The following is a 13,152-nucleotide window of genomic DNA, read 5'->3' on the forward strand; positions in this document are numbered from 1 at the left end:
CTTTTACTTAGAGAAGCTTTTAATTTACAGGCTTTGTATTAGGGGCATTGTTTTAAATATGTGTGAAGTGATCGTTAAGTTTAGGTTTATTTAGCTTATATTTTAGACAAGTCTTCATATTTAGCAAAGATGTATTTTGTTTATGTCATGTATATTTACCTTCAATGGCCCCAGTTTCTAATCTACGGAGATCATCTTTCTGAATGATGTATATAATTGAGTATCATAATCTATTCTAAAAATTCTTAATTACTTTTAAAAGTGATTTAATAGCAAAAAAACATGACTTACAGTATTCATTCTTACAAGGGACATTTGATAAAAATGACTACGAATAATTATTAGGTCAGTGACATATCAAAATCTGTCTCACAGAGGCATAACCGTCCGTTAGAAATCGAATATTTTCAACGCTTGCTACTTTTGTCCTCATCAGTAGTAGCTGAGAGGAAAATGAGAGAATAAACAGACAGGTAAGCTCCTTTTAATGACATGATGACGTAGCTACTGTAGAAGAATCCTTGGAATTTCCTGAGGGAGAAAGAACGCTCAAGGAACTCGCGAATCCGGGCGATGATTGATGTCTTTGAGAGGAGGACACGATACTTATTATTATTATTATTATTATTATTATTATTATTATTATTATTATTATTATTATCATCATCATCATGAGATATAAAATACTCTAAAGCATGGCTTCGTTGTGATGGTAGTAGCACATGAATTATTATTACTTATTTGATAGTTTAGGGAGCTTACGAAGTTTTATGTTCTGAAGGACCAAAGAGTTCAGTGCTTCAAGTTGATGCCTGAACTACATTAAAAGTATCACTTCATTTGTGGGGGAAACATGGATGTCTCTGTTGCGCTGAATGCTAATCTTTGATTGTTCAGAAGCAAAATGAATTGTACTAAGCGTTATCGCAAGTAGTGCTGTCTGTTGTTATTCGATTTCTACTCGGACATAAAAATGAACCTTTTAATAAATGCTATACCCTAGAACACATAGAATATTTTAACGTTTTTATTCTGCAATGTTTAAGAATTACAAAACGAGTTTTCATTAGACGGTTTTGATTTAGAGAGAGTTAGGGTATTGTTGCTACTTGAAATTATATATATGCACATCCTGGTATTACTCAAAGAAATGCAGTGAAAAGATAAGTAGTTTTTATAACTAGGTTACTTAGTATTGTCATGGCAATGATTTTAAGCGTCAAGTCTAGCAGTGTTTATTATTACATTTACACAGAAGTTTTGATTAAAATGGTGGGCCCCAACCGTATTCACAGAGCTCATGAATAGGTCCGGCACATAGATTTCGTTAGTATATGAGATATTATAAATAGATATGTATTATTATTATTATATATATATATATAAGAGGTAAAGTGATAACGACAGATTAACAGATACTCATATCAGCTAGAATTGCCGTCATAAGAAATTACTTAGGAGAGTTAATCAATCAATCAGTCAATAATAAACAATAGAAATCAGGTTTCATAGCCTAACACCCTCTGTGAGACAGAACAAAATTGACGTTAACTCTGGAATTCCTCATCTCCATGAAACAGAGCAAAAAACCGCTGTGGCAGGTTTTGGTTGTTGTGAGGTAGAGCACATTGTGTCTTAGGTGTCTTAGGTGATCATACCTAGTGTGAGTTTTTCGCCAGTGTCCGGAGGCAGCGAGAAGCCTAGCAAACTCATACTGCTTATCATAACACAGGGTAGAACCAGATTGTATAAATAATAGATTGTGCGACGCCTTATCTTGATGGTGAAGGTAATGTCAACATACGGCTCTGGACAGCATCGGTAGTTCTGAACATTTCGCACACCAGGAACCTCTGGAAAATAACGGTTATTAGTTTGAAAAAAAAAAAAAGGTACTGTTTTATTTTGAGTGAAAGTTGAGGCCAGAGGAACCGGACGTCAATCACCAAAGCAGAGACGACTTCTCTTCTCTTCTCTTCTTCATAGAAAGTTTTCAAATGTCGGCCGGCGGGATGAGCTCTCTCTCTCTCTCTTAGAACACACACACACGAGATCTGCTTGCTGGTCGCTTAAAAGTTCGTTATGGCTATGCCCTTTGTCGTTTCTTCTGCCGTTGCTTAATCTTTTCTTGTTTCTGAATAACTCTCTCTCTCTCTCTCTCTCTCTCTCTCTCTCTCTCTCTCTCTCTCACTCTTTTTTTTTTTTTGAGTTTTTCCAGCAAGATTATTATTATTATTTTTTTTTTTTTAGCAGATCCGTCGCCTGTCACTGATCTCAACCTTGTTGCTGTCGCTCTTCTAGTGCGACCGTATTGTCGTTTCGGCCTCTTGGTCGTACTACAAACTGCAGCGGCCGGCGTTCTATAGAAGTCGCCGTTTATGGGGGGGAGAATCTTTGAGAGTTAGAAGAAGAGCGAGAAAGGAGGGAATCTCGCCCCGGAATTCAAAAAAAAGAATAAAAATAAAAGAAGAAGAGAGACTGTGAATTGCTTCTTCTTTTCCGTTCTGTGTGGGGGAGCTGAGATAGATCGTTTTCAATCAGAAAAACCATGAGTGCTTCAGAAACTAGGAGCCACAGAGTCTATACAGGATCTTTTCCGTTTCAAATTGAAAACGCTCATGGCTGTTGGGGGTGTGGGGTGGTTTTGCTCCCAAGACAGCAATATGCATACATTAGCCCCCCTGGCTCCTAGTTAGGCATTTGTAGAGGAGGAGGAGGAGGAGGAACGTCTGGTTGCCGAGGAGCGCATCAAAGGTTGAAAAACAAATTGCGTGGGAAGGAAGGAAGGAAGGAAGGGATCGAGGTGGAGGAGGAGGAGGTGGGTGGTTAAGGAATTCCCTAGACTACCATATAAATATGTAGATATAAATATATATATATAAATACGTTTATATATAAACCGGTCCTGGACTCCATCCCCTATTTGGCGTGAGAAATCGGTGTTACCTGCCCCCGGGCAAATGTGTGTTCTCGGTAATCACGGTTCAACAGTCATTACTCCCGTTATTACCAGAAAAAAAAGAAGGAGGAACTAACACTAGAATATGAAATACTAATTACGAATATAATAAGAGAAAAAGGTTTCCAAAAAACGAGAGTCAAACCATGAAGAAGAATAAGGGAAAGATCGTAATCAGTAATAATAACAAATCATAATGAAAAGAAAATAAATTGATAATGATGGTATAATGATAATAAAGATATACAATTTCTAACAAGTCATAACAATCAAAATAGGAATCTATATATATATATGGACTCCTGAAGGGAAATATATGTATTTTTCTTTTCTTTCTTTTTGGAAGGAATGGGTTGTATATATATATATTATTATTATAATTTTTTGAAAAGGTGATGAAGGTGATGGTGACACAGTTGTGTTTTCGTTACCTAGAGATAGCTTCTCGCCGCAGTCGGGTGGAAGTGTGAACCCGAGGACCGCCATTGACGCAATCAGGACACAAGGCAGAATAAGGTTGCAGAAATAATAGAGAGTTCGTCTTCTTATGACAATCTCAAAGGTTACATCTACATACGGTTCGGGACAACATTTGTAGTATATGGCGTTTCTTTTCCCAGGACAACCTAGAAAGCAAAAGGAAGTGGTAACAATATGAAAGGGAAAAAAAGAACATTTCCCTGCTCTGAAATGTTGCAATGCAATCTTGGTGGTGCAGGAGAGGGTCAGGGGTCCCGGATGTAGGGAGGTTGGAGGTGCGGGCTGGGGGATCATGTGTCAGGCCTGTTCGTTCGTTAGGTATGGTTGTGTACCTGCTGTTGGCCACAAACACACACATAACTATATATCTATAAATAATATAAATACATATATACTTACGTGTTATATATATATATATATATATATATAATATAGTATATATATATATATATATATATATAGTATAGGTATGTGCACTTATATAACCATTTTATATATATATATATATATATATATATATATATATATATATATATATATATATGTGTGTGTGTGTGTGTGTGTGTGTCTGTCCGCCAGTCTATAAAAATGGCTGGTAGAACATTTACTTAAATATTTATTCAAGGGCAGTGAATCTGTCAATCCAGTTTGTACATAAGTATGTGTGTGTGAGTGTGTTTGTGAATTGTTTGTGCTTGTCTCGGATCCTCCTGGGAATGTTGACTTGTTGACAGAGCCAGGAAAAAGACAAGGAATTGGTGGAGAGAATCATATGTTCTACTGCTATTCCGGAAAATACAAAGGTAATGATCATCTATAAACAGTCAGAAATAAGGGGTAAATAATGACTAGTATTGTTGATGTCTCTGAAGTCAGGTCTGACCTTGGTCAAATTAGTTGGGGTTGAGGAAGAATCCATTGCGGGCATACCGGAAGTGGTAGTGGGCATACCGGAAGTGATAAGGAGCTGGATTTGGGGATCGTTAGGGGTATATTTTTTTTTCAGTAAACACACTCACCAGGATTACATTACAAGTTGACTTTATGCCAAATTAAAACCTGCTTCACTGCTGACTTGATTGAGTTAAGAGGACCTCTTGCGGTATTGAAACGAGAAAATGGCCGTTGCAAAGCTATGGATTAATTTGGCATCCTTTCAAAACGTGAGGGAAGTGATGATTAGTTCACATATTATATTTGTTTTTATATAGAAATATATTTCGTTTTTAGTATATTGTTTTATGTTATTCTTTTAAATGGAAGAGCTAGAGAATAGCCATAAGAGGGAGTCCAGAGCTTGTGAGCTCTACGGCGGAAGAAGTAAAAAAAAGAAAGAAAGAAAGAAAGAAAGTAAGGATAAGGGAACGCAGAAGGGATGAGACCATGAGACCGTGAAACGAGGAGAGTTCCAGACACGACACATGACAGACAAACCCTCAAGGAGCATTCTGATGTCCCCGAGGACTGACGGACGTGACGTGACTTCCCGGAAAAGACACATCGACTGAAACGTTGTTACTTCTGCCAAATATGAAGCTACGGCGAAATGCCATCCCAAACCATGAGGTAAAAGGTCGTCTGGTTGTTCATGAGGTGAAAGGTCGTCTGGTTGCTCATGAGGTAAAAGATTGTCTAGTTGTTCATGAGATAAAAGGTCGTCTAGTTGTCCATGAGGTAAAAGATCGTCTGGTTGTTCATGAGGTAAAAGGTCATCTAGTTGTTCATGAGGTAAAAGGTCGTCTGGTTGTTCATGTGGTAAAGGTCGTCTAGTTGTTCATGAGGTAAAAGATCGTCTAGTTGTTCATGAGGTAATAGATTGTCTAGTTGTTCATGAGCTAAAAGATTGCACAGGAAACTGCATTATAGAATGCGGTCAAAATTGTTTGTCGTTGTGAACGAATCGACACGATTGCTTCGCAGAGAAAACTTCAGTCGTGACAAATCTCACGGATTTTGCTTTTGCACGTTTCACGGACAAATGAAACGCATTTGCCCTCTTCTGCTTTGCCTGTATAAGGATGTGGAGGCGATGAAATGAAACAAAATGGCGCGCAGCATGTGATGGTGGTCGTAGGCGTGAGTTTTGCACAAATTTTCAACGTCAACAGTAACATGGCGTGAGGTTAAGTCGAAACCTTTCAATAATTTCAGTTGTTATGACCTCGTAATGTCGACATCTTGATGTGTGTGCATAGACTGATTTAAGTGAACGGTATATAATCGTATATATGCTGTTTAGTTATTGGAAAGGTAACGATATATGCATAATAGATTAAAGTATTGGGCATTTTAATTTAGAGTTACGGTTGACATAAAATTGGTCGTGCAGTGCTACGATTTAACCTTTTTCATAATCGCTTGGTATAATTTATATCTACCTTATCGATATTTATTACAATTTAATGTTAATACTAGTAAAATGATGAGGATGAATATTGGTTTTTACTTAATAGCAAAGCAGTTGCAACGTTTTGAAATTTACGGTTTTTTTTTAAACGTAAACTTGCTTGTGTACAACCAGTAATTTGGCTGATTTATTTTACTCGTAAAAGAGATAATCTCACTACGGAAGTTTAGGATTGATACATCAGCATATATCATGACTTCTCTGTTTACATAATATTTTATGAAATTCATCATTTACTTTGCTGATAATCTTCATTATTTAACCGGACAGTTTTCCATAACTGAGTTGGCTTCCAGTTTTAGGCAATGATTTTCCATCTCACCTGTGACCTTCTGCGGGTGACCTCATTAATTAACTGATTAGGCATACAGAAGCCCAGTGAACTTCAGGAAACTGGCCAAAGTCATCATCCCACATCTTATGTTTGCTACATTATATATATATATATATATATATATATATATATATATATATATATATATATATATATATATATATATATATATAAATCTCCACTCATCTCCAGATCCATCAACATAATTAACTTAACTTTTATCCACGTGAGACTGGTTCTTCACATTCCTAATTTCTCAAGGGTCATGAGAAGGGCAAGCCTGATCTATTTCCACCTCCGTGCATTCATTATCGCATCTATACAGGGAATTTTTTGTCATTTTACTTATGTTATCATTTTGAACTCTGGCCCGCTAACTGATTTTTAATATTTTCTTTGAAGCGTTATTCTCAAATCGAGAAGATCTTTTAGATCTTTTAGATATAATTTCATTGTTATGCAATGATTAATAAGTTATTAGACTTGAGTTATTTTTACTTTTTTATCTGGCTTCAGGTCTTTTGATGTCCAAATGTTATTATTCAGCTCCCAGTTTCTCATTTATTCGTGTTCTTAGTCATTCACTACATCGCAGCCAGAGAACTTGAATTGGACACCACAAGTTTTGAATATTGGGGATATTCAGCGTCGTTGAGCCATCTGATGTCATTTCGTCCCTTGTGCGCATGCGCTTTATCTTTCTTCGCCACATCTTTTTTTCTTGGGATGGGTTTTCAGTTCCATCTCTCTAAATATGTGACTGTTTCTGCTGAGGGAGATCGGTACATCTTGTGGTGGTATTTTGCTGCTCAAAACAGCTTCATCTGCAGAGCCTTGAGGAGGTTTTCTGGAAGGTGTATCCTTGTTCTGAACCGAGCTTTCCTAGACTTCCTTTATATATATATATATATATATATAGATATATATATATATATATATATATATATATATATATATATATATATATAATGACTGGGAAAAATGTTCTGTTGCAACAGAATTGCATCTTAAAGGGAGCCCATAAAAACGCCCAAATATAGAAAGTAAGTGCTATATTTCAGAGACTGCTGTCTCTCTCTTCAGGTAGGTCTCTGAAATATAATACTTACTTTCTATATTTTTTGCGTTTTTATGGGACTGCAGAAAAATAGCTTTTTATCACCAAATATATGCCCCACTCTCTTCTCTGTTAAATGACGTCATGATGAACATATGGAAATCTCTTATACTAGAACTGACACAAACTTTTGAAGGTATCTATCTACGAACACAACCAGCTGTGTTCAATGCGAAAGAAACGAACTCGAGCACAAAGATGTCAGCAAGACACGGCCTTATCTTTTTTTTTTCTTTATATAACCCACTGGAGGCACAAACAGTGGCACTTTGTTTTAGATAAGGATGCTTAATTCGTAATGATTTTAGAAAGAGGTTCCTAAGATTGTAAGTATTAGGTATAAGCCTTTGTGACAGTGGCAGTGTAGCCATCAGTTGTCTTGTACCACAAATTCTCTCGCATTATTTGCAAAATACTGAGCAACTAACATCCAAGAACGGCAGAGCCTTTATGCATAACCTGAGCAATTCCATTTTGTCAAGCTGTGTTGGAAAGGATTTTATCTTCATTTGAGCGACATTTATGAATACACAATTCTACCTTCGTCATTAGATACGATAAAATTGCCACATTAGGAAGCAACTTCTGTTGTCAGCTTCAGAGGTCCTTTTGTCCTGTAAGTTGTAATTTAAATTTTTATGGGTTATTACAGGTAACTATATGTATACTCGGAAGGTTTTGTCTTTGTGCATCCCCACCTGAAGCTGATACGACATAATGGTGAATGGGTAAGGTTTTCAGTTCTACTGGAAACTCTTAGGCATGACCCCTTAGCATTGTTTATCCTCTCTAACATCAGGGAGTCAGTGTCTAACATTCCCTTTCCTTCTTCGACCCCTTCCAGATTCTCATGCATCCAACACAACCGGACCAGACAGAGTTCATTGATGTCATACTGCCAGGATCCCGGAAGTGAATATGTGGGTAGTACTATTTTCATGTGTCGTAAGAATATGTGCTCGATTTGTTGATGAGATGTATTCAGGCGCCCAGCTCAGCTGGAGCATATAGTTAAGTATTGCCATGCTGCTAGAAACCTAAAGTAAATGTACAGATGGTATAGTTTTCAGGTTTCTCAAGATATATGCTATGTGTGAAATGGAACATTGTTTCAGCTGCTGTAAAAGCGTGAGATTGTATTACAGGGGGTTCTGTAGGTATTGCAGCTTTCATAGTTTTGTTTTGTTTGTTTGCATGGTGTTTTTACGTTGCATGGAACCAGTGATTATTCAGGAACGGGACCAACGGCTTTACGTGACTTCCGAACCACGTCGAGAGTGAATTTCTGTCACCAGAAATACACATCTCTCACACCTCAATGGAATGCCCGGGAATCGAACTCGCGGCCACCGAGGTGGCAGGCCAAGAGCATACCGATCACGCCACTGAAGCGCTTAGCTTTCGTAGTGAAATCCATGGGACAATTTCAACCGAAGGCCTGTTGGGAATATTATTATTTTGAGGTCCTGTCACTGAACAGCATTCGAACTCTTTTGGTGTCAGTTTTTAAGTACTCATATCTCTTGTATCCTTAGTTTGTTTGTATCGTGTTTTTACGTTGCATGGAACCAGTGGTTATTCAGCAACGGGACCAACGGCTTTACGTGACTTCCGAACCATGTCAAGAGTGAACTTCTATCACCAGAAATACACATCTCTCCCTCCTCAATGGAATGGCCGAGAATCGAACCCGCGACCCCCGAGGTGAGAAGCAAATACCAAATCAACCACGCCACTGAGGCGCTTACTTTTTGTATCCTTAGATCTGCCAATTATATGGAGAGATCCCAACAAATGACAACAGTATCGTGTACATTTCAAAGTCCACAGTCTTGTTGTCTCCTCAGCTGACGATCTGACGTAATTACTGAAAAGAGGGCCATAAGGAATATGTATCAAAAGTAATTTTGGTAAGTAATTTTCCCACTAAATCCTCTTGTTTCTGTGCAAATTACTGACCTTTACACAAACCAGGGAAGAACGAATCTGCATTTCCTATCCAGGTTGAATTGCTGATCCTGTAATATGTGGACCACTTTATATAAACATTTTTAGAATATGTCTGTGGACCACTTTATATAAACGCTATTTTTAGATGTTATGATGATGTGAAAATACACATGAACGTTTCTGTTGCCAGAGGTTTATTTTTTTTGGTAATCGAGGACCATTTTAAGAAGAGGGCTAAATAAGACGTTAACGTTTGTCTCTCCCTCAAATAGTGAGAGGCAGCGTTAACTTCATTCCTGAAAAATAGATGTTGGTCAGGATGAATTAGTTATGCTTCTGGTCCTCGTGCGAATAGAGTAACATTTCGTAATGGGGGGTTGAAAGCATTACCAGTCAACATAGGGATGAGAAGTCCAACTATTCTCTGTTGAGATTTTTTTTCCTTGCTATTTCCTCTGTTCTTGCCTTGCCGTGAGCGACAGAGTTCTCGGTGTGATGGTCGTAGGTTTGGAAGAATGACAATAAGAAGTCAGTGGTCCTCAGCCTTTTTTTGGGCCTTGCACCCGTTCACTATATGGCATTGGTCAGTCGGTCCCCTCCCCTTTCCAAAGGTGTCTGCCACAAAAGGTGCAGTCCAAGCAATAAGCAACGGAATACTAACACAAATACAAGCTAGCGGAGAGAGAGAGCCCAGCGTGGCTTCTCAGTTGTGTGTGGTTCTATGGCCAGTTTGAGCCTGCTAGTCTTTGGTCACAATTCCCCTGAAACTCTTCAGTGCTCGTTTTCTTTACCTTGAGTTTGTTCAAGTATTGTTCATGCTAGGAGACGTGACGTCATTGGCATAGCTTGTTAATTTTACTACTGGTATGATCATACTGTAGAAATTCAAAGTCGTGTGACTAAAGTTCATGTTGCCACGTAGCCATAATCATTTTTTTGAAGGAGGTTGCCGTTTTAACTTTTATATACGCAAAATGCAAAATTTAAAAGCAGTCTGAGGAATAGCAGCCTTACCAGATTTTCAATATTTATAGGCAAATATAATCATTATATATATATACTATATATATATATATATATATATATATATATACAAACACATATATTATTTTGTACAATACTTGTAGGAATTCCTTCATACGTATAAAATTCCATTATGAAAGGTCGTGTATTTCATCGGAAAGTCTTTCACACACCACACACACACATATATATATATATATATATATATCATATAATATATATATATATATATATGGATGTAAAACGAATTCATTGACTGATGAAAATACCGGTGCGTGTGATTTCGAGGGGGTATTTATTTGTCTGTGAAGCAAACACTCGAATCCAAATAGAGGTTGATTTATCCTGGAAGAGAAACTCTTTCCGAAGTTCGTATTGGGCCGACAGTTTTGCGTATCATTTGTTTATGAATAATTGCGTTAACTTTGGGATTAATTTTTCAATTTAAAAAGGAGGCTATTGATATTTGATGATGCTATATTAACCAGCAGTTTAGTTATGGATGAATGCTATCGTTAAACCTGACAGTTTTCATATGGTTTTAGCTGCAGACCGAGTTATCGTGTTATTTGTACGATCTGACATAGTTGTATCCTTGAGAGAATATTGATGTTGATTACGAAATGTAAGCGTTCGGGTTGACTGTGCACGCGAAGTAGGATTGGTAATCATCAACCAAATGAGATTGTCACCGATAAAAATGCTTTGATGAGATGTGAATGGTGTGGAAATGAAGCCTTTTTCCTTTTTGTTTTCCTTGAACTCTTTGAGAGCCTGACCTTGCCGAATTCGCCTTTCAAGGTCATTGCCGCTGAAGTCCTCTGAGAAGTTACCCAAAACATGCACTGTCAATTGCACCCAGGAGAAGACAGAAAACTTCTTCTTGCGGTGTTTTTGGTAGTGAGTCCAGTGTGAGAAAATGAACATAGAAACACAATGTTTAGATAAGACAGGCCAAGGCCATGCAGATAAGGAAACTAAAAGGTTCATTGGTCGATTGCTTGTCCGAGTATTTTTCAGAAATATGTTCCCACATTGCCGAAAAGGGGCCTTTTTCTCGTGCCAGTTTCCTCGCTGACTGGTCTAAGGAATGATTTGGCACCTCCATACCTGATTCGGTGAACACCTTGACGCAAATAACACAACAGAAATAATGACTCCAAATAACGTAACGGAGCAGGCGGGGTAGAGAACGCTGAAAGTTACAAGTTATAACAGAGTAAAGTATGTTAACACATTGGCGATCGAAAATGTAGTACACTCCGACTAAAACGGTATTCGAAAGATTGTTTGTTCCGTCGTCTTGACAGTAGATGGCAATAGCACGGCACTTCCTGAAAACAGAACAGCAGTTGGGGGTGGTGGGACACAGTTCGGAACAACAGCAGCTGTTACCATTTTTTTTTTAATCTCAATGCAGTGTGTGTGCAGAAACAAAAAGCTGGTCATGAAGGAAGAGAGCCTCGGATTTTTTCTGTTGAAAATGTCTTTTTTTTCGCCCAAGAGCTTTCTTGCAATAATTGAATATGTCTTTCAACATTTTTTGGTCACATTTTTGACATTTGGACTACAGTTACATTTCAGATAAACCTGCCCTATTTTTTTTTACAAAAACCTGTTAGCTGCGAATAAAATTGCATAAAAGTATATTAATAATTAACAGTACACAGAATCACAAGATAAATGTACAGAATAAAAGGGGCAACATACACAAGGGCATTCATACAAATACTTGTTAAATACAGACCAACATTGTTCATTTGGGATAGTTCTTTGAAATATGAATTGACTGTGATTTCATCTAATGGAAAAGCACCAAGTACCATTATGAAATATACTAAATATGTCTCCACTTATTGTTCACTATGAAAACTATAGCATTCATGGACGTACAAGCAAATTTGGTTTGGTAAAAATACGATGAAATCCTTATTAACCTTATAAAACCTGCAATAATGAATATCTTTTTATCTCTGGGCCATTCTCTGCTGTGTAGACAATCAAATGAAGTAAATATTAAACCATTTTAAGAGTACTCGTCTGCTACTAATCCAAACTACGGTATTTTGATGTCGCGAATGTCCCCACAAAAATATGCCTTTTTCAACCTCAGTCGTTCAGTCTACTCTTAATTTCATTCACTCTGGTAAAAAATTCAAATCGACATTTTAAGAGTACTCGTCTGCTACTAATCCAAACTACGGTATTTTGATGTCGCGAATGTCCCCACAAAAATATGCCTTTTTCAACCTCTGTCGTACAGTCTACTCTAATTTCATTCACTCTGGTAAAGCATTCAGATCTCTTAATTTCATTTACTCTGGTAAAACTTGCTTAACTCATTTCTTTTCACACACACACACACACACACACACACACACACACACACACACGTATTACTCCTGAAGCCGGCAGCCATTATGAATCCCTCCTCCCCCATTAGGAAGGTGTCTTACCAATGAGATCCCATTCTCCGTTCTTGATGAAATCGCTGAGATCCCCACCGTCCTCCGACTGAAGCTGCAGATCCAGCTGAAATGTTGGAACCGTTTTAGTTTTCGGGAATTGACGTCGTGATGTAGTCGGCATCATCGACTATGCCCGAGAGAATGTGAGACAAGAGAATAAATGTGACTGGATAAATGTGGCTAATAGCAGATCAAGTTGCAAGGCTGTGAACATTGCTTCAATGATGTTTACGTTGACAGTTTTGGCGATTTTGAACATTTTGACTATTATTGTCGTACCTTGGGTATACGTATTCGTCAAGAACTAAACACATTATGGCTGAGGGAGACTCAAATAACTAATCTACTCAGCTGTGTTATACGTGATGTTACTAGATTATCTTTTTGTGAGCAAAGAGGTTAATCAGGACCCTA

At 37.6% G+C, this 13,152-nt stretch overlaps 2 protein-coding genes across 44 annotated transcripts in view; one reads left to right on the forward strand and one right to left on the reverse strand.

Moving 5' to 3' along the window:
- Window positions 1-13,152, forward strand: part of LOC135205461 (uncharacterized) — a 512,397-nt gene that overhangs the window by 299,895 nt on the left and 199,350 nt on the right. The window lies entirely within an intron of this gene.
- LOC135205456 (neuronal acetylcholine receptor subunit alpha-7-like) overlaps window positions 1-13,152 on the reverse strand; it is a 479,209-nt gene that overhangs the window by 109,860 nt on the left and 356,197 nt on the right. For 31 of the 42 annotated variants that reach the window (XM_064236071.1, XM_064236072.1, XM_064236070.1 and 28 more), the window contains 2 exons: window positions 12,727-12,802; window positions 3,391-3,585 (listed from right to left, as the gene is read on the reverse strand). In XM_064236071.1, the coding sequence (XP_064092141.1) occupies window positions 3,391-3,585; window positions 12,727-12,802 (271 nt within the window). Of the gene's footprint in view, window positions 1-1,658; window positions 1,854-3,390; window positions 3,586-12,726; window positions 12,803-13,152 lie in introns of all 42 variants that reach the window. The other 11 variants (XM_064236060.1, XM_064236063.1, XM_064236059.1 and 8 more) reach the window with 2 other exon arrangements.

Source organism: Macrobrachium nipponense, chromosome 24 (assembly GCF_015104395.2).
Source record: "Macrobrachium nipponense isolate FS-2020 chromosome 24, ASM1510439v2, whole genome shotgun sequence".
Taxonomy (NCBI): domain Eukaryota; kingdom Metazoa; phylum Arthropoda; class Malacostraca; order Decapoda; family Palaemonidae; genus Macrobrachium; species Macrobrachium nipponense.